Genomic DNA, 26,996 nt, shown 5'->3' with positions numbered 1-26,996 from the left:
CTTTATCCTCTTGAACCCTGTGTGCAATAATCCATGTACGGTTTCATCAAGGCCTTATAAAGAAGTTAAATAACTTCCTTATGTAAAGGTTCGCTTCAACATCACAATTATTCACTGAATTGTATTTGCTATTATTGCTATCTGACATCTGAACTTCGAATTATCTACCATCATTCCAAGATTTTTAGTCTTGTCAGTTAAATGTAGCATAACCCCACTAACATAACATGCCGCTGGAAATCTCAGCATGCCGAAGTGGATAACTTACTAACATTAAACTGGCAGCACTTTTCAGTATGCCCAAATTTTCAGCCTACATCACTTGTAAGTGCTTGATGTCAGTAGCATCCCTGATTTCCCTGCCTATCATTGTCAAACAAATGCACATCGTCTTTTAGGCATTTCCTAATGTCATTTATATATAGATTGAACAACAATGGCCCAAGGACTGAACCCTGAGGTACACCACTGGTCATTTTAAACCTAGCAGATTCACATCCACCATATACCACTCTGATATATCAATCATCCACTAATCCAAGTCAAAGGTTTATAGATAATGATAGGTCAGTAGGACACAACAGTTTCTACACCACCCTTTAACAAAGGAACTATCATACATTCCTTGCATGCCTGTGACATAATTACTGAGCTAAGTTATACAAACATGTGAAAGGACTAGTCAATTCAGCTGAATATTCCTTTAACAATATTGGGCTGATATTCCAGCTGTCCCTATTGATAAATTCTTATCCAGGTTATGCAACAGCTCTTCAACCTCATTTTCATGAACCTCTGACTCTTTATCTAATGTAGCAGTAGCATTGTGTAACATCTTCCATAAACCTGGTTGATATATCTTAGCAAAGTGAGCACTCATTAACTGAACAATCTCATTAGCTTCAGCTAGAATACCAGCTGCATTCAGTGAAGTTATTCTTCCACAATGATTCTTTCTTTTGCTTGTGGCATAATGAGAAAATTATTTTGGATTTACTTTAGACTGTATAGCCAATTTCTTTTCATACTCCAATTTAGTTTTCGCACAATACATGTTACTTTTCTGGCTTCTGCTTTATACATTTCATAACTCCTCTCACTCTTATATTCTAAGAATATTTCTTTCCATATCATCTTCTTGTGGATCTCTTGTTTAATAAGCTTGCACATCCACTTCCCTCCCAACCTATTTATTCTTTGAATACTAGGGATACATTCAGATACCACTGCATTTAAGTACTTTTTCCAAAGATTCTCATGCATTGATGATACCACGGGAGCAAAGAAAGTATTCTCATAATTTCTCGTAAGTCGTTCATAATTTCCAGCTTTGTAGTTTTGCATGTAACATATTCTAATGGAAACGTCAATATAATTAGATACTAATATTTCTCATAACTCTCATATCAGAAGTCTTCGATTTTTCATCAAGTGTTTTATTTTTAATCTAGCTGTCAGATCCATAAGTTAAAATTGGTTTGAACACTGTTTTGTATATAGCTAATTTAGTGTTTTGACTAAATTCTTTCTTATTCCATATAAATTTATTCAGCTAATTTCCATATCAGCTTTAAAAATAATTGTCTATCTCCATCTTCGCTAAAAATTGTGTCTAAATAGCTGCAATGTTTTATTTATTCTCTAGGTTTCACCATTCAGGATACAGTTGGTATTTTCAATGTTTCTGCCTATTTTAATGGTCTTTGTCTTTCTACTGCTAATTTTCATACCAATTTATCACAAACAGTAATTCAATTTAGTCAGGGAATCATAAAGACTTATACTGGATTTATTCATAAGTGTAATATCATCTGCATAAAATAAAGTACTGAGATTAACATCACCAATTTTGATATCAGTTTTGATAACACTTTCCTTCATAATGTGATCCACAATGATAATGAATAACAGTGCAGGTAATGCGCAATGTTGCTGCACTCCTGATTTTACCTCAAACCATCACCCTATACCTCTTTCAATTCTAACTGATGACTTACAGCTTAAATAGAGATATGTATTGTTTGATAAAATGTTCAACTTACACCTATAACTGTAGAGTTCTGATTAGTTCTCTTGGCACCTTGCCATATGTCTTTTCCAGATCAGCAGAACTTAAATACAAATCCTTGTTATATTCCCTATATTTCTCAACTATTTGTTGTAAAATGAAAATCTGATCCTAACAACTTCTATTTGGCCGGAATCCAGGTTTTTCTTCAACAAGCTTCCCTTCCACAATTTTTCTTAGCTGTTTCTCAAGTATACTTGCATAAATCTTACCAGGAATAGGCATAGTAAGGAAATATCTCCGATTCTCACATTCAGTTTTATTTGCATGTTTATAGATGAGTACTATGAGAGCTCGGCTCTGATCATCTGGAATTCTACCGTGACAGGCCTTCTGAAATATGCAATACATCCACTATAAAACTTTTATACCTCAATATTTGAGCATATCTGGCCAAATTCCACCCGTCTATCCATATTTAAGGTTATTGATGACTTTTTCTACGTTAAATATGAACATGTATTCCTGACTGCATTCCTGTTGGGAGTTTCTTCCATCATACTTACACTGCTTCTTTCCTTTAGCAGTCTTTCAAATTAATTACTGTAAAGTAATTAGATAAACATATGTCTAACGTTTTCATGTTAACTTTATCTCTGATTTCTTTCCCTTTATTATCTCAAAACAAATCATATCATATCAAATTTCACAATTCTTTTAAATCTAGTCCTCAACTCCACTTCACTTGCTGACTCCACATTTCACTCCTGGCAGTCAAACAATTTTATTGAATTTCAACTTTAAAGAAAATGCCACATGGTTCATATATTCAAATATCAACATTCCCCCCCCACACACACACCTCCCAAGATGACACCTATACATAGTCCAAGGACTCACTGCAGTGGTCACTACATCAGACATCACCCATATCACAGTATTTCTGTATGTTAATTGCATACGTTCTGTAGCTTATTTTCCTGCTTTTGAGAGAGACAAATGTTTTCACAGAAAAAAAAATTCCTGCATTTTCTCACACTAATTAATTCACACAATCTAATTAAATACTGTAGTACATCTATACATCTTATTCTTCCAAAAACACCTTTATTCCTTAAGCAGGTGTGCAAATGTAACATAACATTGTGTCTTAAGCTTATTTAACAGCTCACAACATGAATTAGCTAAGAAAAACAAACAGAAAAGATGCTTGAAAATTTTGCGTAGCAAAAATACTTTTTAATACTGTTATTTAAAAAAAATTATCCTGCAAAGACGAGTGAAAGACTGAATCACATGATTTGTTTTTTCTGTTAAATCAGTGTTTATGGATTATTTATATAAATTGGCCCTCCATTAACAATAAATGAAAGAAAACAAAAGTTGAAGGGTACATTTTAAACCCACATTAAAGGAAAGTATATAAAAAGAGATAAAAACAAGAATAGCACTAGCTAAGAAAGCAATGACTGATGTAACTAATATCCGGAATGACAGGAACATCTCCAAAAAGACCAAATTTAAGCTTGCAGAAACCTTAGTTTTTTTTTTGTTTCTGTATGCTTCTGAGTATTGCACCATGACAAAAGATGACAGAATACAAATTGAGGCATTTGAGCTCTGGTGCTGGAGAAGATTGTTAAGGGTGTCTTGGACAGAAAAACAAACAAAAGTATCTAGAAGAACTGAATATCCACACAAGACTGATAAATATAACAGACAAGAGAACAGTGCAATATTTTGGACACATATGTAGAAGGGAAGGCAAATGTCTGGAAAAAGTAATTATCGAGGGTAAACTGTGCGTGAAAAGAAAAAGAGAAACCCCCCAACAAGTAGATTGACCAAATATCAAGAATCACTAGACTTAAACTAGAACAAGCAACTGGAGAAGCATCATTGGGAAAGTCACGAGTCCTCAGACATGAGATCTGTGTGAGAGAGAGAAAGTATATTTCTGTATAATTACATGTAATATATAGTGAAAAGTAAGGAATGTACAAATTTTGTTGTCATTATAGAATTTTTTTTTAATCACTTCTAACAACATAGATATCATCATCATCAAATGCCTGTCATGTACCCTCAAGGGGTGTACAGGACATGATAGTACTACATGACAAAAATTACATCATTACTAACTTCCTATCTACAATTTTCCTCCAAATCAGTCTGTTACTCCAACATTATCGGATCTTATATTTCTATCGTCTAAGGCACTTTGTACCGCATCAATCCACCTATATCTTGGTCTTCCTCTGGGTCGTTTTCCTGCCAGCCTGGCAGAGAACACTTGTTTTGCTAATCTTTCCTCACCCATTCTGTTTAAGTGACCATACCACCTGAGATTAGCCCTGCTAATGCATTCCTCGATGCTGACAATGTCAAGTTCTTTCCTAATATCCTCGTTTTTAATATGATATTGCCATTGATGCCATCTGTTCACGCCTATAATCTTTCTCAGGACTCTCATATCTGCAGCCTCCAGTCTTTAGTCAAGTGTTCTACTTCTGACCCAGCTCTCAGCTCCATAACTTAAAACTGGATTGAACACTGTCTTGTATACAGCTAATTTAGTGTTCCGACTAATTTCTCTCTTATTCCATATGAATTTATTCAATTGACTTCCTACTATACCAGCTTTATTGATTCTGTTGTCTATTTCCATATTTAATTTGACATCTTCACTAAAAATCGTGTCTAAGTAGCTGATATGTTTTACTTGTTCCACAGGTATTCCATTCACAACACAGTTGACATTTTCAATGATTCTGCATATTTTCATTGTCTTTGTCTTTTTATTGCTGACCTTCATACCATATCTATTACAACAACTATTCAATTTAGTCAGAGAATCTTGCAGACTTGTAGCAGATTTATTTAGAAGTATAACATCATCCGCATAAACTAAAGAGCTGCATTAACATCTCCAATTTTGATATCATGTTTAATACCACTTCAGTTCATGAGATCCATATAGATAATGAATAACAGAGGGGATAATGTACATCCTATCTCACACCAGATTTAACATTAAATCATCTTGCTGTACTTCCTTCAATTCTAACTGCTGACTTACAACTCAAATAAAGACTAAGTATTGCTTGATATAATGGCTAAATCACACCATATAACTGCAGTGTATTGAATAGCTTCTCTCTTGGCACCTTGTCACATGCCTTTTCCAAATCAGCAAAACTTAAAAACAGATCTTTGTTATATTCCCATGCTTTGACTAATTGTCGTAAAGTGAAGATCTGATCCTGACAGCCTCTATTTGGCCTGAATCCAGCTTGTTCTTCACCAAGATTTTCTTCCACAATTCTTCTCAACCGTTTCTCAAGTATACTTGCATAGATCTTGCCAGGAACATTCAGTAGGGAAATACCTCTGTAATTCTCACATTCAGTTTTATTTCCCTTTTTATATATGGGTACTATGAGAGCTCTACTCCAATCGTCGGGAATTCGTCCCTCTGTCCAGGCTTTCTGAACTATGCAGTGCAGCTACTGTAAGACTTTTATACCGCCATACTTCAGCATTTCTGGTCGAATATCATCTACTCCTGCTGCCTTTCCACATTTCAAGCCTTTGATGGCTTTTTCAACTTCAAGTATGGATATGTATTCCTGACTGCATGCCTGGTCAGTGTTTTTTACCACTGTGCTATCATCACTGCTTGTTTCATTTAGCAGTTTTTCAAAGTAATTACTCCATACTTCAAGGATATCTTTTTCTCCTGATTCATGTCCTTTATCATCTCTAACTCCTTTTACAGAACTCTTTCCTCCATTCCTAAGCTTCTTCATCAACCTCCAGAATATTTTGCCACCTTCTTGATATTTATTTTCTATGTTCCTGCCAAAGTTCTCCCATGACTTTTGTTTAGCTAGTTTTACACAGTGTTTAGCTTTCTTACATTTGTCTCTGTATTCTCTAAGAGCACAAGCTGACTTATTTGGAAGGAACTTTTGATATGCTTTCTTCTTTTCCTTCACTGCCTCTTTAACTTCCTGTGTCCACCATGGAGTTCTAATATTTCTATACTTGCAGACCACTTCACCACATGCCTCTAGCTGAATCAATCAGGGTTTTCTTCAAGGCTTGCCATTGAATCTCCAAGGTTGGTTCCTGTTCTCAAACTCTTTCATTTTTTCTTCAATAATCTTTGTGTATTTTAGCCTATAGTTCATATCTGAGAACTGCTCAACTTTTATTTGCTTTAAAACTTTCTTACATGTTATTCTTTTCAATATGAAATTCAATTTTATCCTGCTCAAGACTAAACAGTGATCACTTCCAATTTCAAATCCTCTGTACACTCTGGTGTCCTGCACCAGGGAGAAAACATCACTATCAACAATAACATAGTCAATGAGACTTTTCTTATTCCTAGCCTCTTCTCTCCATGTGAATTTGTGTACATTTTTATATTGGAACATGGTGTTAGTAATAACCAGTCCATGTGTTGAGCAGAAATCCAACAGATATTTGCCATTATTATTAGCTTTGCTCTTTTCTCCAAATATTCCCAAAATATTTTTGTATGCCTGACAATCACTTCCTACTCTGCTATTTAGATCCCCAACAAAGACCAACTTTTCCTTTTACATTGTGTCAGTTGCTTTTTCTAAAGCCTCAAAAAATTCCTCCACTTCTACCTTAGTAGAACCTTCTGTGGGACCATAGGCACAAATAAGTCTCATTGTCCAGTTCCCATTCTGATATTTGCCCACATTACTCTATTTGAGACCAACTGCCATTCAAGAAGATTAGCCTCGTATTTTGTATTGAATACTATGGCTACTCCTTCTTTTCCTTGATTGTCATTGCCTGAATGTAACATTTTGTATTTATTGCTCAGAAAAATCTCACCAGTTTTGGTCTTTTTTGTTTCAGTCACCCCCTATTATGTCGATCTGGTACTTATCTAACTCCTCAGCTAGCTCCATTTCTTTACCATTCAGGCATCTTACATTGATAGTACCAATCTTTAACTCTGGTGATGTTGAGTTGGGGTTTGTTTTCAGATTTGTTCCAGTAGCTGACTTTTCGCTGTTCGCCCTGGTTCCCTGGCGAAAACAATGGGGGCCTTGTGTAACCGGGCAACGCCCCAGCCAGCATGAAATTTTGTTATGTTGTACCATCATTTTTTATTTTGGTTTAACCAATATGAATACAATTTGGTCGGCTAAATCCCAAATTGCCAGCCCATCCTCGTTCGTTCAGTATCCAAGTAGATACCCAACAGGATGCACCATGAGAAGGTGAGGATTGGACATTAGGTCAGAGGCCCTGGTCGGTTCTCCGCATTCCTTTAAAGGCTATGTGTGGAGGTCCCCTCTCAGTTATACAGATTTGACCCTTAAAACATAGATATATGAATTCTTGTGTAGAGGCTTAAGTGCTGTGAGGACATTATGTTGGAGGTTTAATGGATTTTTTACAACACTCAGAAAGAATTAAATTAGAATTTAATACTCCTATATTTCGTCCTAGTCACTAGGACATCTACGGGGATTACAAAAACAATTAATGTAACATGCACACAAAAACTTACAATACTAAGCCCAACCATGTGGGTGACACTAAAGTCCTATCTCGGTGGAGCGCCCTCTATGGGCGGTAGTAGGTGCCCTGGAATGTAAGGTGGGACCTCTGGTGATGAGTGTTTCCCAAATCTTCGGAAGCTTAATGCAACCGTATTTGTTAAGATTTGGTTGGTTTCTGAGAGCTGCTGCTGCTTCTAAGAAAAGTCTCTCTTTCTTGAATTTGCTGTGGTGGAGCATGGTGGTTTTCTTCCATGATACTCTGTGGGTGGTGTCCAAAACATGGTCAGCCAAGCCCAAATGGCCATAGTTGTGTTTAACGATGTACGACTTGCGTTCCTCCAGGCGGATGGATGCTGATCTGCCTGTCTGTCCAAAGTACGCAAGCTTACAGGAACAGGGTACTTTGTAAACTCCGGGCAGAGAGAGAGAGGGGGGAGCTGATCTTTAGTAGAACGGATGTGTTCTATGAAATTCTATTTTAATTCATTCTGAGTGTTGTAAAAAAATCCATTAAACCTCCAACATAATGTCCTCACAGCACTTAAGCTTCTACACAAGAATTGAGAGGTATTGGGACATGGGAGTCAATTATCTGCTGGATTTGATTAGGGTTGTAACCATTAAATTCCATTAACATTTTGATAGTGACAAGTTCTTGATGTAAGCTTGAGGGAGAGGAGCACTAACTGGTAAACCCCCAACAGAGCTGTATGTACTTTGTAATCCGTATCCTTTTATTGCTTGTTTCTACACACTGATGATGTACTGTTATTTTTAGTACAAAACATCTGTACTTTCATTTCATTAAAGTTAATTACTGTGGTTATCGTGTAATTTATTATTTATTTTCAATGATATGTCTAAGGCAATGGATCTGATTTCTGGTATCCCTGCTTTTCTAAAACATGCTAGTTACAATTGGCATCTTTGCCAATAATAACTTTGCCCTCATTCTAATTAGGATATTCTTTAATAAAATCTTGGATGAGAGATTAAACTAACAGAAGAGGGATCAGTGAAGTTTATTCAGAGTCATGAATGTGCTGTTCTTATTGAAGTTCCTAAACTGAAAGGTGATTCGAAACTCTTGATTATGTTCTGATTGTTTATTCAATGAAGTTTGCTAATACTTTCATATAGAAAGTCAATTAAGTGGTTTTAGAAGGAAAGGCAGGGCATAATACACTCACTATTCTGTGATAAAGATCAGTCAAATTATGTTACTGTTATAAAAGTAGGAGAAGTTTTAGCATTAATCTTCCTCCTGTTATGATTTATGCTATCCATGTGTGTGTGTGTGTATATATATATATATATATATATATAAAAACGAATGTTATCATAATCTTATCATCATACTTTTTTGATAATACAGCAAAAAATACATATACAGAATAGTAAAATCATATATGAGAACTATATATGAGTTAACATTAAAGTAAAATTTTTAAGAAATAATACCTTATCAAAGTAAGCAAATTCATTTAAAGTGCCACATTTCCCTGCTTCAGCAAGAGTAATATCTTTCAGGGATGTCATCCTTGGTTTCTGAAAAAGCAGTTAAAAAACATTGGTGACAAAACACAGTACATCAAATATGTCACTGAAACCAAATCCACTACATATTTTAAAAGCAGAGCCAATCAAATATTGTATATAAATATTCTAGATATGTTCATATCAAAGAGGAATAATAATTTACTTATTCTTGCTTATCAGTGTTTCTTAACATTCAACTGAGCTATTCTGCAAAGAGTCTTTAATCAATTCCAAAAAATTCCCTACCTTATCAATAATTTCTTGTGTAGTTCTATCTAAAGTATATAACGTGAAGTTTAGTCTTTTCATATCAAAAGGAATACCACACACACTGAACTGGGAGCACTTACCTTTGTCCAAATTACCAGCCTATTTATATTATCCTCAGGATATCCAGATCACATTTATTAATGTTGTATTCACAGTTTAGCATTAATTACTTGTGTGTCTAAATTTAAATAAGGGGATTTGTATTTCTTTCCTTGTTTTAATAATTGCTTTTAGAAAAATCAATGAACACTTCCATTATCATTTCTTTACTATTATTATTACGTAACACCTCCAGGGAGTCCAAAGACTCATCGAGGGAGGCCACCTACTCTACAACTTGGTCTCCACACCTAACAGCAACTACACCAATGCCATCTACTGCCCACCATCACCACTAGTATTTCCACAGACAATCACAAACATCCATGCCCATGGCAGGGTTCAAATTAGCAGACTTTTGGCTGGAGAGTAGATACGCTAACCACTCGGCCAACCAGGCCGGCCATTTTATCATTCTATGTAATCAATGCTTGTTCCTTTTGGGGGATTTTTACATTTCATATTATGTTTTGCATTATTCTTATATTTTCTTAAGTTATTTCTGGTTTCTTAGCTAAGTCTCACATATTTAAAAGAGAAATAAACATACCCAATGTACATGAAATTAAGCTTCTCCGTATTTCATCGTTTTGGTTAGATCAAATGTCCATACAACATGATTTTTTGTTAGTTTTGATTGTCATAATGGTTTTCTTGAATATTTAATGATGTCTATTGTTTTTGAATATAGAAGTTATTTTCTCCATTATTTCAGATAAACATGATTTCATTTTTTTTTTTAAACTTGCATTTCATTATTTTCTTTAGATTATTACCCCTTCATTACCTATGGTTCCACATGCAGCCTTTACAAACTGAAAATTTCATACATTTAGCAACTGTGCAGCTCAAGTCTACATGAACCCAACCCAATCAGATGCAAAGTGCTTAACTTGGTTATGGCCAATCGTATGTTGCTATCACTAGATCCAACAAAAAAGAGTCCTTTCATGAAGTGCTGTTTTTGCTTCTCTCTCTCTCAGCAAACAGCAAAAATTCCATTTCCTTCCCTCCTCCATGTGTCCTTTCCTCCTGTCAACAGATGAAGTCCCCTCCACACAACAACTCATCCTGAGTTCAATTGGTAAATTGGTGACAACTTCATCCACTTCTATATTCTGACTTATGGCAATAACCAATTATATATTTTTCTGTTAGGTTGTATCTCTTACACCAGTAAGCTCAAATGCACCACCATTATCAATCCTATTCTGCTGAACCTCTCCTGCAGAGTTGTTCTGCATTAGCAATACCTCCCATGCACCTATCTTGTGCTTTCTGTTCTTGAAAAAACAATATACTTGTCAATATTATTTTCCTACATTTCATTAATTTCTCAAATTTATGGTAAAAGCAAACTATATAATGCCATAAACTCTTTCATTAGTTTACAAATTTTAAATTATATACTGATCAGTTTACTTTTTCCTCATTAGATTACATGAAGTGTAATATTCCTATAAGCAAATAAGTACATATTCTTAAATCTTTCGATGGATGTCCCAGTGAGATCTGGGATCTCAAAAACTACATTCACCAGATGGATTTTACTCATTCTCACCAATTCAACCAAGGGAACCTCTACACATCCTCACCTTAATTGCCTTGGTTTTCATTTTGCACTTCTATTTTCTTACTCAACAAATCCAACCATTAGCCACCACAGAAGTCCTGTCGATCAGATTCACTTGAAACATTCAAACTGCATAACATTTCTAATATGCAACATAACAAACACAAGTGTGTTATGATCCATCGAGTCATTTCAGATGGCGACTCCACGAACATACACTCTCCATTCCGATCTGTCCCTGACTATGTCTTTCAGAACCTCCAAGCGCACTCCATTGCTTCTTTAACCCCAACCACCCATCTAATTCTTGGTCTTCCTCTTCCTGCTTCCATCAACATCAGCAAGCATCATCATCTTCTCCAGACTGTCATTTGCTTGCATAATATGTCTGATGTATGACAATTTTTGCTTGATGATCATAGCTTCAAGGGAGCAATCTGGCTTTATTTTCTGTATCACTGATTTATTGGTTTGCTTTGCAGTCCATGGTATTCTTAGTAAGCATCTCCAAAACCCATAATTCAAATGCATCTATCTTCCTTCTTTCACTCTTTCTCATGGTCCAACTTTCACTTCCATACAGCATCACAGGGAATACCATTGCTTTCACGATTCTGATTTTTGTTGCAAGGTTAATATCTTTTAAAAGATTTTGCTTAAATTTGTCATTGCTTTTTTTTTTTTCCAAGTAATAATCTTCTTCTAACTTCTTCTGTACAATAACCATCTTTATCAATTCGGGATCCTAGGAACACAAAATTCTTAACTGCTTCCATTTTCTCCCCATCTACTTCAAAATCATTAAGGTCACATGTTGCCATAACTTTTGTCTTTTTGAGGTTAAGTTTAAGACCATATTTAGCAATTTCTTCTTTAAATTTCATAATAAGTTCCTTCAAATCTTCTTCGCATTCTGCTAGCAAGGTGGTAATCATCTGCATACCTCAAATTATTAATATTTTTTCCAACAATTTTAATTCCAACTGAAGACTCCTCCAGCCCTGCCATTCTCAAAATGTACTCGTGTCCAAGTTAAACAGGTAAAGAGATAAAATACATCCTTGTCGCACCACTTTACCTATTGTGAAATACTCAGTTTTCCAAAACCTGTTCGGACAGTAGCTTCTTGTTCATAATAAAGATTCTTCAGAAGGATAATGAAATGCTCTGGGACTCCCATTGTTCTTAACACATTCCACAGTTTCACATGATCTACAAATGCAAAAGCCTTGCTAGTCAAGGAAACAAAGATAGACATTCTTGTGATAATCCTGTGATCTTTCTATTATCCATCTCCTATTGGAGATCTGATCTCTTGTTCCTCTGCCTTTTCGAAATCCTGCCTGTTCATCTGGCATTTCTCTCTTCATGAATGGTTCCAGTCTTTTCTGAATGATCTTAAGACTTTACTTGCATGAGAAATCAATGCTATAGTTCTGTAATTTTCGCACTCTCTTGCATCGCCTTTCTTCAATAAAGGTATAAATTGATTTTTGTTCCATTCCCTAGGCCATGTAGTTGTGATCTTAGTCACAATCAGAAATATAAAGAATTAAGGCTTGAAAACACTTGCAACTCACAAAAACCACCAAGTTAAAATTACATTATGAACTAAATTAACAATTGCACAGTATTGCAATTTATATATACATATTTAACAAAACAGAGTTCATTATATAAGGCCAATTTAGTCTTATGGGTACCAAGCGAATGATCATTATGGCTAATTCAATTTTTCAAACATTGATTATGTAGAAGAGAAATCTCATGATAAGAAAGACCTGGAATGTATTGAATTGTTGCAAGACAACTTTATCAAGCAGCATGTGAAAGAAGGAACTTGAGGTCAAAGAGTGTTGGATTTGCTCATAGCATCAGAAGGAATCTCTGTCAAGAATATGGCTATTTTACCACCAATTGGTGACAGTGATTATGCTGTTCTTTCTTAGGAAGTATCTACTTGTATTGAAGCTCAGATTAAAACAGGCTACATGTTGAACGACAAAGCTGGAAATTATGATAAACTTAGAAGAATACTATCTTTGGTCCCATGGTATCAGTTATTGAATGGAAAAAATGTGAGCAATGCATGGGAAGCTTTGAAAAAGTGCTTGAATGAGGCAGTATCTCAATGTATTCCTAGTGTTCGAAGAATAAATAGGTTGGGAGTGAAAGAGATGTGCAGCCTTATTAAGAAAGAGATCAGAAGAAGAAGATGATGTGGAAAGAATATCGTGAGAATAAGAGTGAGACGAGTTATGAAATATATAAAGCTCAGGCGGCCATAAAAGTAATGAGCATTGTGAGAAAAGCTGAAATGGAGTATGAAAAGAAGTTGGCCATGCAAGCTAAAGGCAATCCAAAAGAATTTTATCATTATCCACAAGGAAAAGAAAGAATGAATGTCGAAGAATAACTTTATTGAATGCAAATGGTATGAGTGTCAGAAGCTAAGGAGATTGTTCAGTTAATGAGTGCTCACTTTGCTAAGATATATCAACCAGGTGTATGTAGCATGGTGTACAGTGCTACTGTTATGTTGGATGAAGAGTTAGAGGCTCATGAAAATGAGGTTGAAGAGCTCTTGCATAACCTGGATAAGAATTTGTTAATAGGGATAGATGGAATATCAGCCAGTTTAATAAAGGAAAACGTTCAGCTGAATTGGCTAGGTCTTTCACACATTTGTATAAGTTGAGTCTCAGCTCAGGAATGATACCACAGGAATGGAAGAAATGTATGATAGTTCCATTGCACAAGGGTGGTGCAAAAACTGATGTGTCTAACTACCAACCTATTAGTATCTCTGGTGTGGTAGTGAAGATTTTAGAGAAGTTGGGTAAGAACTCGCATACAGAAATAGGTAGATAAGCATTCTATACTCTGCAGGGAACAGCATGGGTTTACTAAAGGAAGGTCATGTTTTAGCAATTTGCTCATATTTTATAACAATGTTACAGCCAAGTTGGGTAAAGGAAATGGATACACTATGATAATGTTGGATTTTTCTAAGACTCTTGATAGGATACTACACGAAAGGCCGTTGCATAAACTAGAGAATATGGGGTTGGAATATAATCTATGACTTGGAACAGGGGCTGGATGATAGACAGATATCAAAAATTGGTATACAGTGGGTGTGAATCTGCCAGATTTAAGGTAACCAGTGGTCTACCTCAGGGTTCAGTCCTTGGGCCATTATTGTTCAATCTATACATTAATGACATCAAGCAGGGCCTATCATCAAGATTTGCAATTGTTTGTCGATGATGCAAAGATATGCAGGGCACTCAGGGATGTTACTGATATTCAGCAATTACAATATGATTTGAATAGACTGGAATCCTGGGCAAACGAAAATGGCTGTCAGTTTAACGTTAGTAAGTGTAAAGTTATGTACTTTGACATGATTAGAGTTCCAGTGGCATATTATATTGGATGGGCTATGCTACAAGAAACTGAAGAGGCAAGGGATCTTGGTGTATTGGTGAATAAGAATTTTAAGTTCAAAGGTCACATAGCAAAAGCTGCAAATACAACTCAGAGGATAATTGCTATGTTGAAGCAAACCTTGACATGCAAGGATAAGGAAGTAATTTTGCCTCTTTATAAGACTTTGATTAAACCACACCTGGATTATTGTGCGTAAATTTGGTCTAACGGTTTCCAAGGGGATAAAGAAGCCGTGGAAAGGGTGCAAAGAAGAGTTACAAAGATTATATCTGGATTATGGGATTTAGATTATGCGGACAGATTGCACGTATGTGGATTGCAGACTCTGATTAACAGGAAAAAGAGGGGTGATATGATAGAGGTCTATAAACTTTTGAATGGGTGTTATAGCATTTCAACCGATAAAATTTTTCATTATATAGAAGGCAGGGAGAGAACATGGGGGCATCCATGGAAATTAAGGTTGTTCACAGTCAAGAAAGGGGTAAGAGCTAGGTTTTTCTCACAGAGAGCAGTGAGAAATTACAGCTACAGTGAGTGAATGGAATAATTTGCCCTTAGGGGTAGTACGTGCATCTAGTGTAAATGAATTTAAGGGAAGGTATGATAGTTGGGGTTTGGATGATTTATAGCCTCGCTTGATGAGTCCTTGACTCCCTGGAAGTCTCAGATAATAAAAATAATAATAACAGTAATCTTAATAATAATAATTGAAACCATAATAAACTGCAAATACCAAGCTTAGGTTTACAGCTACAGGTAAATTATACAATACATCATTCCTAAAATATACTATTTGTAAAAATAAGTCTATAGATGTTGGTTCCACGAACTGCAGTGCTGTTACAAGAATAAAAAAAATCTGTGAAAACTTGTGAAGGATAAAACAGAGGAAAAAAATCACAGTATTACTTTTACAAAAACAATGTAATTTTCTGAAAATTGCAACACACATTATTATAGTTCACATACCACAGTTAATGTGGTATGTGAACTATAATAATGTGGTATGGTTCTATAATCCTTGATTATAGAAACAAACTTATGAACATTATTAAAAGACTATACAATAAAAACAAGGGGAAAAAAAGCTGCAATCAGATATAAGAACAAATGATCTGTGAAAACTTGTGAAGGGTAAAATAGGGGGAAAAAATCCCAGTATTACTTTTACAAAAACAATGTAATTTTCTGAAAATTGAAACACACATTATAGTTCACATACCAGAGTTCAATTGTATATTTCCTAGATTATAGAAACAAACTTATGAACATCATTAAAAGACTATTACAATAAAAACAGGAGGAAAAAATCACTACAGAAATATTAAGAGCTTTTCATTCAATAAAAAAAAAAATGTAATGAGATATAAGAACAAACGAATAAATTCAAATTCAAAAGCAGCAGTCAAACAATTATCTTCAAATATACAAAATGCTCTTATTCAAAAATATAAAATTTTAAAAAGCAACTATGAAAGTATTTTTGTCACAGAATACACATAACTGCTTTCTATTAATTTTATTGTAACAATTCATCTTATGTATATTAAGCTTAATTTCATGATTAAGTTTCTGTAACTTACTCTATATGATAAGTGTAGATACTAATACCAATTTGATACATATTGTTCATTATTTATGTGTAGTCTGAGATCTGATTTTTTCACAACCCTCTGGAGATGAAACTGAAATTTCCATTTTAAATTCAATTTCATGGAGATGAAAAAACTATCACATTCCACTATCTGATCAAAATATACCCAAAGTTCACGATCATATTATCCTTTCAGTAAGCATTGATCTCCATAAAGGCAAGAAGGATGCAAAAATATTAATTAAATAATCCTTTGCTTGGCTTCTTTTTAAGAAATTACAAGTCAATTACTTGTAAATGTGGAAAACTGATTTCAAGTGCTCTTAACAGTGTTTTCTCACTCATAAATAAAACAAAAAGCAGTCTTCTCAAGTGAATAATGTGCTAATGGTACAGGAAATGTGAAGTGTCTGATTAATCTGAGCAGGAACTTAACTACTCTGTACTTTAAGAGAGACTGATTATACCATTAATCCCATTCCATCATCATCAAATTCCTGCCATGTACCCTCAAGGGGGTGTACAGGATATGATAGTACTACATGAAAAAAATTACATCATTATTAATTTCCTATCTACAATTTTCCTCCAAATCAGTCTTTTACTTGTCACGACTCCAACAGTATCAGATCTTATATTTCTATCGTCTAAAGCACTTTGTACCATATCAATCCACCTATATCTTGGTCTTCCTCTGGGTCGTTTTGCTGCCAACCTGGCAGAGAACACTTGTTTTGCTAATCTTTCCTCGCCCATTGTGTTTAAGTGACCATACCACCTGTGATTAGCTCTGCTAATGCATTCCTGGATGCTGACAATGTCAAGTTCTTTCCTATGTTCTTTCCCATTCCATATGGAAACAATAAAATTGCTAGTCCATCCTTGTTTGTTCAGTACCCAGTAGATATCTACTAACAGGGTGCACAAGGTGAAAGTGAGGATTGGACATTAGGTCAAATGTCCCTGTCAGTTTTCTGAATTCCTGAAAAGCAACGTGGAGGTCTCTTCTTAGTTATTAGGCTTTGACTTTTAAGAACCCCCCCCCCAATCCCATATTATTTTCAAATTTATGCAACAGTCTTCCATGCTGTATAATGTAAAAAGCCTTAGCAAAATCCAAAAGTATCATAGTATATTCATTCCCCTTGTCTAGCTCGATGGTAACATTATTAAAGAATGTGAGCAATATGCTAAAACATGACCTTCCCTTAGTAAACTCATCATGTTCATTGCAAAGTAGAGATTCTATGTCAATCCATTTCTGAATGTGAATGTTTGTGCAATAGGATTACCATACATTCTTCCCACTCCTGTAGAATCTTCCTGGTTCTGAGACTCAAATTATATTTGCCTGTTCAGAGGAACAGTCAGTTAGGCTAAACACTCCTTTACCATCCATGCTGATATCTCATCAGTCCTTATTGCTCAATTCTTATTCAGTTAGTGCAACAAATGATACCCCCTTCATCATATGCCTGAGTTTATTCATCCAATGAAGAAGTAGCAATGAGCTCAATGTTGAACACCAAGATGATAGCTTTTAGCAAAATAGGTACTCATTAGTTCAACCATTTCTTCTGCATCTGCCACTTTCACACCATCTGCATTCAGTAGCATTAATCTTTCATATTCATTCTTTCTTTCTTTTACGTGCAGGATATTATAGATCGTTTTGCCCACCTGGTACATTCTGGTTGCTTCACATGGCAAAATATTTTTACCTATAAAAAGAAGGTAGAGCTATGGGCTCACCACTATCCACTGCAATTGTTAACTTCTATATGGAAGCTTTTGATCAATGTGCTCTAGATGGTTTTACTTTAAAATCTACAGTTTGGATTATATATGATGATGTTTTTGATATCTGCCCACGTGACTGCCAAACACTTTCCTTAGCTACCTGAACAAACAACATGAATATATACATACCACTGAAACTGAAAATCAAAACTCACTTCCTTTACTGGACACAGTCTTCTCCTAGGCAATCTATCCTTCGTTGACTACTGCAAGCCTACATATACATGCCAACTCACCACCATCTCACACAAACACTTGAAGTCATTAACACTTCCAAAACAGAGCTTATAAACAATTTGATCTAATGAGCAAGTTCTTAAGAATTACAAATTATTTGTAATACATGTATAAACAATAATTATAACAAAATATCAAATTTCTTCATAAAATTACAACTAAGTAAAAATGTAGATATTCAATATATTAAAGAATTATCAGATAAAATGAATAGAATTGAACCCCATTACTAAATTTAATGCTACTTTTTAAACCACCTATAAAATTAAACATATTCACAACTCCTCCAAGAATCCCCACCCATCCCCTCGAGCCACAGTGGTGTATCCAAACCCAATCCAATGCACCTGTAACTTACCTTCTATTGGTGAAACTGGATGCACAATTCCAATCTACAAAAAATACAACTGATACATTAAATTTAACAATTCTCGTAAAGTAGGCCTCTCAGATAAAACTAAAAGAAAAGGACTCAGATAACACTCTTAACATTCTACAGCAAAATGACTGGAGAGGTAATTCTTTACATCATACAAAAACCTGGTATGAAATCCCAAGAATATGGATGGCACACATTCAGCCCACATAGCTTCTTTCAAATTCTCCAGTAAACCCCATTGCTTTAGGACTCCAATTGACATAAATTTTGTTCTAATTTATCTACGAGTAATCTCTAGCTTTGATATAGTAACGTTTTTTCTACCAGAGATTAGGCCAGTGGTGTTGACAACTGACCAAATTAGAGTCACTTTAGAATACTACGTAGATTGGAATGTAGCTTGTTTCTTTGTATATATATAAATATCCAGATGATGACCTTGATGTAAAGGTTGAAACATTGGTTGATTATTTTGAAGTTTTACCATAACATAGTCATTGTTTTATTAATTTTTTAAAAACGAATCAATCCACTATAGAATAAACTATTACTTTATTTCTATCTAGTTTGGTATAGTAATGAGTAGAATGCATGCATATAATTTGGTTTATTAACTACAGAAAAAGTTCTCCCACCCCTCTAAGTTTACACAATTTCCAAGAAAGTGAAAGTTGATAGTATCAAAATGCATTTAATAGCAAGAAATATTTTCACATAATTAAAAGAAAAACACATGTACTGACTTTGCTAGGTTGAGTCTGTACAGGAGTTGGAGTAGGAGGAGGTCGTTTCACAGGTGGAACTTGCTTCGTTTGATTATTGGCTGGTGATGTAACAGGTTTAGGTACAACAGCCTTTTTAACAACTGATGTGTGATCATTATTAACTGCTTTAGCAGGCTGAAGCTGTAAGAAATGAAGTCAGATTACAGAATCGAATCCCAACTGTCATTCTTAAGATAAACAAAAAAATATATTTTGAAGTTCAACTTTTAAAAAATTTGTTCATGATTTTTGTGAAGCAGGTTTTTTGATAATACAATATAAACACTGGACACTTATAATAACAATGTTAATAAATTAGAAAACGTTTTAAAATAAAGTAGGCATGTCAATTATTAAAATGACAGACAAACTTCTTTCAAAAATTATTAACTTACATTGCAAATAAGTGAATTATGTGATTTCAATTATGAATATTATTCAAAGGAGGTTGAACTTTTTGAACTATTATTATTAAAACAAAGGTTCATATCACACTTTCAAATGGACTCTGTTTATATAACTTTTGAAGTGCACACTCACATTTCTCCTGAACACTCCTGCACTACATGAGTGTTCCAATGATAGTGAGACTGAATTACATTTCTACAGACAATACTTTAATAGTGGTCAAAACAAGTAGATAGAATATAAATTAAAGATTACAAGAAATCATGTATTCTTAGTTTCATCATTTATCTAAGTTTGCGAGTGAAGTTACTTCATGCACAAACTTTGTTTGCTTACACTTGGATAAAGGATGACACCAAGAATATACGATTTCTTGGCATCTTTAATATATAGTATAACCAAGTGGAAAAATTTTCAACATCAATCTCTAATATTAATACTAATATAATTATTACTAATATTACCTCTGCACATTATAACCATAGTATAACTGCTGGGTCTGGCTCCCACTGATAAGACCTCAAAAAAAGGCCAAACCAGTCTGAGTAGTGAGCCTTCCATAATGGACAGCATCATACATGTCTGTAAGGATATGTGATTTACATTATGGGATACTAAGGTAAGTGATGTGAAGTCATTAACCTCTATATACGAGTGGCCCAGTAGTGAAGTTACTTCACGTGCAAACTTTGTTTGCTTACACTTGGATAAAGGAATAAACCAAGAATATAATTTGTTGGCATCTTTAATTTATAGTATAACCAAGTGGAAAAACTTTCAACAAGTAAAAAGACTTACATTGGATATTCATGTAAGTTTTTGATATAAATTTTAATTCACAAGAAAATAAATTATATATTTATTTACTTTTCTACTGATATTTCACTGGTTTTATACCCCTCAGGTTCAGAACAGTTTGTCACATTCCATTCCAAAACAATTAGTTAATACAAAGAGTTTAAATTGCAACAGACAACAAAAAACTGAAATTCTAATTGGTGCAATCTTTATTCGACGAAGAGTGGTTACTTGGATATTAAAATGAGTGTCTCCTACATTTTTGGTAAATAATACAGCCATATTTGCTGAGGTGTAGGCAATGTTTTAAAGCTGCTACTGATACATAAAACAATCTATGTGATCCTATGTGAAGGGGTACTAAGATGTGGTCTACTAGTTACAATTTTCCATAAGCCAAGTCGCAAGTAAATGGCACTTCATATACTCCTAGATATTAGAGAAGAAAGGGGCATTTAGTATTTTACTGTTTTTTGTGTTTACAAAATTGTGGCAAAGGTAGGAGAATTCAGTAGTAAGAGCAGAATCATTGGAACAGATAGCCCACCTGTGTGTTAATGTTTTAAAGATACCATTGCTGATCTGGATGATGGTATGGCTGTTCAATGGCATGATCTTCCAATTGGTGTAGATTGTCTATAAATAGAAAAAGATAATGAACCATTTGGAAGGCATGCGATTATTGTATCTCAGAAGGGTAGACAATTATTTGATTCGTTTTCCCTTGTGAATGGGATTTTAGAATGTTGGCTATTTATATGCACTAAAAATGTATGTAATGTGTCAGGACCATGTTGCCAAATAGCAAATATATCAACATGGTACAGCCGAACAACTGATTTAAGCATTGATGTGTTGACTACACGGCTCTATAAGTGTTCTCTTCAGAAAATGACCGCAATGGGTGTGTGTGTATCTGAGGGAGACCATGGCTGTCATTTGTATACTTTTCCTTTCCATGTGAAATAACCTGCACGTCCTACAAATTTGAATAATTCAAATGTATCTGGTAAATTATGTGATTTTAACCAATTGAAAGTCTCAGATAATTGTACACTAGTGGACAGTGAAGTAATATCAAAACTATTCATTATGTCTGAACTTGATTAAAAAAAAAAAAAAAAGAATTATTCTAAAAATACTTTTTAAGTAAACAGAATTTTTTTAGAAACAAGGAAGAATTACGTGTGAGAGAGAGGCCAATAATTTAGCCATATGTTTAGCAAATATATATATGTAGGAATGTTTATGCTATCAACAATTGGCATAGAAGTATATCTTCTGAAATTATTCTTACAAATATTAGAGAACGTTGAAGCTCTAAGACATTTCTTCAACTTAAACAGTAACAAATACCTTTTTCTTTTTTATCTAAAATTGAGAAATTTTATTCCTTTTTTTTGCAAACAGTAGATTTCTTATTTTTTTTTTTTTTAAATCACATATTGCAATTTACTGTGCTGTACTGCAGTAGTGAGCATCTCACATCTTTCAGAAATCCATTGTTATTATACCTTGTATGAATACTTGAAGACTATCTCATTAGATTCAGATTGAAATATGATTTAATAAAATCTAATTAAACTTCTTGTGTCTATGTGTTCAGTTTGACTCTGGAATGGTGATCATAAAGAGAGTAAGGGAATGTGCTCTGACGAGCGTGAGGAGAAGAGGCGATATCATTGAGACAAAGATACAGAAAGAGTTAATGCATAAGACAAATATGATGGTAGAATCAAAGGTTAAGAAGAAGCCACAAAGAGACTAGTCATGTGAGTAAGAAAGTAAAAAAGAATGTTCTCTGTGAAAGAGTGAAATGTGTTATTGGGAGGGTTGCTACTTCTTTTCAAGGCAAAGTAAACATATGATATGATCTTTGAGAGTTTGGTCTCCCAAAATGAGTTTAATAAGTAAGCTATTTCTAGCTTACTCTTTTCTCAGAATTTTAGCAAACATTTCTTATTGTCTGATATTCATTTCTTACCCTCTTGTTTGGATAACAAAATAGCTTTTCTTTCAGTCAGTTACCTCCTCTAATGATTCAGCAAACTTGATGTACACATAAGCAATGTTTTGTAATTTGCCCACAAACATTTATCATTAGACATAAAAACGTTTAAGGTGTTTGGAGTAATACATTTGAAAGATTAAGTGAGATAAGCAGTGATACCACTGTGGTGTGAAATATTGAATGCAAGAGGAATACATATCAATAGAAAAGGCCACATGTAACCTGAAATGTGAAAATGACAATGGAGTAGATATTTGATCAGAATATATATAAGCAACTCCAGCTTCTAACCAGGCCTTACAAGTAATAAGATACACGGTATAGCTCTGAAGGCCTGGTCAGAAGGTCAATTTCCAGATGACTGGAGTATGGCTCTCATATAAAAAGGGAAATATGTAGTAAATGTGACTATTAGAGAAGAATTTCCAGCTATGTGTTGTAGGTAAAAATTGATATAAGCACACTTGAGAAGAAACTAAGAATGTAACAAAGACTCATGAATTTTTTTTAAGATGTGGAAAAGTCATATGACAATGTGGTAAATGGGAACAATATGCAAAGCAATACATAGTCTATATATTTAAGTGGCAAGTTTTTACAGTCATCCTTTTCGATGTGTGGTACTGCTGTGCAGACTATGCATCATATCACTGATGACTGCCCCATACACTCCATTTCTGGAGTATTTCTCCCAGACAGTGCCATCAACTGGTTAACTGAACATGTTGAACCCCACACGAGAGGTTGATTGATCAATCTATAGTATATTAGTACCATATACTATAAAATTTAAAAGACTGTACATTGTTATTCCTTGGAAAACAATACAGTAGTTGCAGGGATGGGGGAGGAGGAAAAGAAACTGTTCTGTGGGTTTTTCAAAGTGCACTATGAAAGGATGTCGAGCAGAAGCTGCACGTGTTCCAATGAGCTTAGTACTAAGTGGGGAATTATTGATGATATTTCAGATGAACATTTCCCAAGGAAATATTTGTACCATACACATAGTGGGGAAATCAAAACATCTGTGTGAGAATGGAGGGAGTGAGTTGGTAAGAGATGGGTCATTAATAAATCTAATTGCTCTCCTCTGTAGAGAGTCAAGCATTTTGAGGGAGCTTTCAGAGACTCCACCCCATGTGAGAGCAATATTCAATAGCGGGGCAGATTTGCAATTTGTATAAAGATAACAGCTGTTCAGCGGTGAAGTAATGTCTTGAGTGAAAGAGAAATCCTCATTTTTAGAAGCTGAGTATGCAATGGTTTGATCTGTTTATGCCAGTCTGCATATAGTTTTGCACACACTAATTTATTGTATTTCTTCCATACACTAAATAAATAAAGTTGTAATTCGGCAGTCAGAAAATGAAAGAGGTATAGGAAAATGGTTTATATAAAATCATGTCAGACAAGGGTACATAGTATCTCCACTCTCATCTTCTTTATGAATCATATTGATATCAGAATTGGATACATCATACTTAGCTTCTTCCTTTAAGATGATATGATCCTAAACAAATCAGTACAGTTCTCAAGATTAATGAGAGGTGTCCTGATATCCAACCCATCAACATCAACCACATAAAGCAAAGACGTTTTCTGTAGATGATGTAATAATTCATTTCGTCAGCTACTTTCAATGACCTTAAACTAACAGGTTCGCATGAAATGTATACCTCATTACTTGAGTGAGTACTTAAAAACTCAATCATTTATAGCAGATCTGCCAGTCCTACCACCTGCATTCAGTAAGGTAATATTTTTCAATATTTTTTTTTGTGTTTATTTTTTAAATATAGCAATAAATTTCTCTTGGATTTCCTTTGGCCTGTTCAACTAACTTATTTTAATATATATAATATATAATATGGACTTCCACAACATGCCACAGCTCTTTCAGTGCACTCATTGTACTTCCCCTGAGAGCCCTGTTCTCACTATTTGCAAGATGCCAGATTCACAGCATTCTTTTATGCAGCTCTGACTGAGGTATAATTCATCCATTTAATTCCCATGTGATTTATTATAACTCTGAAGGTATAATTAGATATTGCTTCCTTCAAACATACTTTGTATACTTTCCATGGTAAGATGATTTCTTTTCATATACAGTTTTTCATGCCGAAGCACTGTTAGCTTCTTAGATTATTATAATCACTTGCCTTGTAATTGAGCACACTTCTTTTCTCAGGAAGAGCTCCCATATTCATTCACCACATAAGGAAATTAAGCATCCATACTACAATGTGATTTGAATATAGAACCTATTGGTTGGAAAGGAGGGAAAGCAGAATAAGCCAATATATTACACAAAATATGTTTGTGTAATATATTGGCCTATTTATTAAACAATGCATTTCAGACTATCAACTCATTAATTCTAATGTGTTAATTGCTAGTGTTACTTTTTACCTCCTTAATTATTCTGAAAAGCATACTTATTACATCCTCAATCAGTACACTCTTTCTAGTATTTATTGTTTTGTACAAAGGAACAATCAGAGATGGCAGATGGGTTAATCAAGCAATAATAATCAACTGTCCGCATGGTTAGCCTAATGGCTGTACGCTTCGCAACCATATGACAGGAGGAGTGTCCCAGGTTCGATTCCCGTCGAAGACGTGTGGAATTTGAGGATCTTCCTCATCCATAGCCAAGTTAGCCAGTCTTGGGCACAGGCAGTAGGGTTTTTTCCACCAGTTTATCTGGCATTTTTCATCCCACAAGCAGGCAAACTGCCCCGTAAACACACACGGATCTACAGCCATAAATACTTAACCCACCATGAGGGGGCTCAACTGCCCCTATAAGGATGGGGAGAAAAAGGGAGGAAACTCCATATGAATAAATAAATAATCAACTTATTAAGTGTTACACAGAACAATGAGTTGAGTCACCTTAACCACTAAAATGTCCACATGAATAAAACATAGCCATCATCCACCACCTCTGTATCCATATTATTTTAATGAAATATCAATGATACTGTAATTTTATTAATGAGATATCAATGATACTGTAATTTTATTGAGCACCTTTTGCATTCATGGTAATATGTATATATATGGCAAAGCTAGTCGGGTGGCTAATTCATAAAAATGTGAGTTTCAAATCAAGTACTACTTTCTTAGTGGATTAGTAAAGATTTTTTTTTTTTTTTTAAACTTAATACAAAGCCTCCTGATATATAAAAGCTATAAATAATGAAATATCTATAAAATGACCCATAGCAGCACATTCAGGTTTATCCTCCAAAAAGGCAAAATAATTATATCAAAAAGAGCATATTAAAAGCTTCTGAGGTTCTCTCTGTGATGAAGCATACGGGACTGAGGTAACATTTACATAATAGAAAACAAAGTAAACGAACTGTCGCGAGTATTCAGACTACTATAAAATTTGAAAAAACTGCTGGGTGCATCTCTATTTACATTTAGCGGATGTGAAAATCACTTTTGCTATTTTTTTATTTATTTATTTTTTGCATGCATAATGATATACTTTATTGAAATTTAATAAAATTATGAAAGTAATTTTCTGTTTCAAGTTCACTGAATGTCATTCATCATCATCAGCAGCCATTTTCTGTCCAATGCTGGACAAAGACCTCCCACGAAGTCCTTAGCTCATTCCTATCTTGATCCTTTCTATGCTATTTAGTTCCTTCCATTGCTTTAATCTCATCCCGACACCATCTCTTTGGTCTTCCTGTAGCTCTCTTTCCATCTCTAGAATACCATTCTGATATCAACTTTTCCATTTTTGAGTGTTACTTCTTGCAATATGACTTGCCCATTACCATTTCTATATTTTAATATCTGTTATAATGCCTCTCACCCTAGTCTAAGCTCTAACCCAAGTATTATGCATTCTTTCTAGAATAGTAATATAGACTAATGATTTTCCCATTTTGCTCTGGGCAATCCTCAACTTGAATTTTTTTAGTCAAAATCCAAGTTTCACTTCCTTATGTCAAGACAGAAGTATACAACTGTCGAATATTTTTCTTTTATATAATTATACATTATTTTTGTTTTGTCTTTGTTTATATTTAATCCTTTCTTTTTTACTTTCAGCATTCAATTCAGAAATCATCTGCTGAAGTTCTACAGAGTTTTTCAAAAGAATGTCAACAGTGAATCCTGTGTGATTTACTTCTTTCCCATTTATCACAGTTCCTGTTTTCAAAATCCAGGTTTTTAAAAATTTCTTCTGCCTGACTCCCTTTTTTATAGGAAATTTCATCTGTTTCTGATTTTAAAGATGGAGTTGAATTTTTATATAACTAAGTATATTGATACAAGCTTTTTCAACTCCTCAATTTTTAAGGGCTTCTAAAATATCTAATGTTGAGATTGAATCAAATTCATTTTCAAAATTAATGAACAACAGACCAAGCATTTTTGTATTCATTTGTCTTCTCAATTATTTGTCTTATTACATATATATGATCAATGGTGCTGTAAAATTTTATGAATCCTGTTTGTTCTGAAGGTTGGAAAAAATC

General features: G+C 34.3%; 1 protein-coding gene across 18 annotated transcripts in view; it reads right to left on the bottom strand.

The window, feature by feature from the left end:
* Positions 1-26,996, bottom strand: part of LOC150099111 (paired amphipathic helix protein Sin3a-like) — a 578,777-nt gene that overhangs the window by 328,679 nt on the left and 223,102 nt on the right. For all 18 annotated transcript variants that reach the window (XM_090404589.1, XM_090404593.1, XM_090404598.1 and 15 more), the window contains 2 exons: positions 19,251-19,412; positions 9,022-9,108 (listed from right to left, as the gene is read on the bottom strand). In XM_090404589.1, the coding sequence (XP_090260715.1) occupies positions 9,022-9,108; positions 19,251-19,412 (249 nt within the window). The remainder of the gene's footprint in view (positions 1-9,021; positions 9,109-19,250; positions 19,413-26,996) is intronic.

This window comes from Typopeltis vanoorti, chromosome 15 (genome assembly GCF_054136105.1).
Source record: "Typopeltis vanoorti isolate ZY-2024b chromosome 15, IOZ_Tvanoo_1.0, whole genome shotgun sequence".
In the NCBI taxonomy this organism is placed as follows: Eukaryota; Metazoa; Arthropoda; class Arachnida; order Uropygi; family Thelyphonidae; genus Typopeltis; species Typopeltis vanoorti.
Note: the sequence above shows the minus strand (reverse complement) of the source record. Positions and strands in the feature narration are given on the sequence as shown.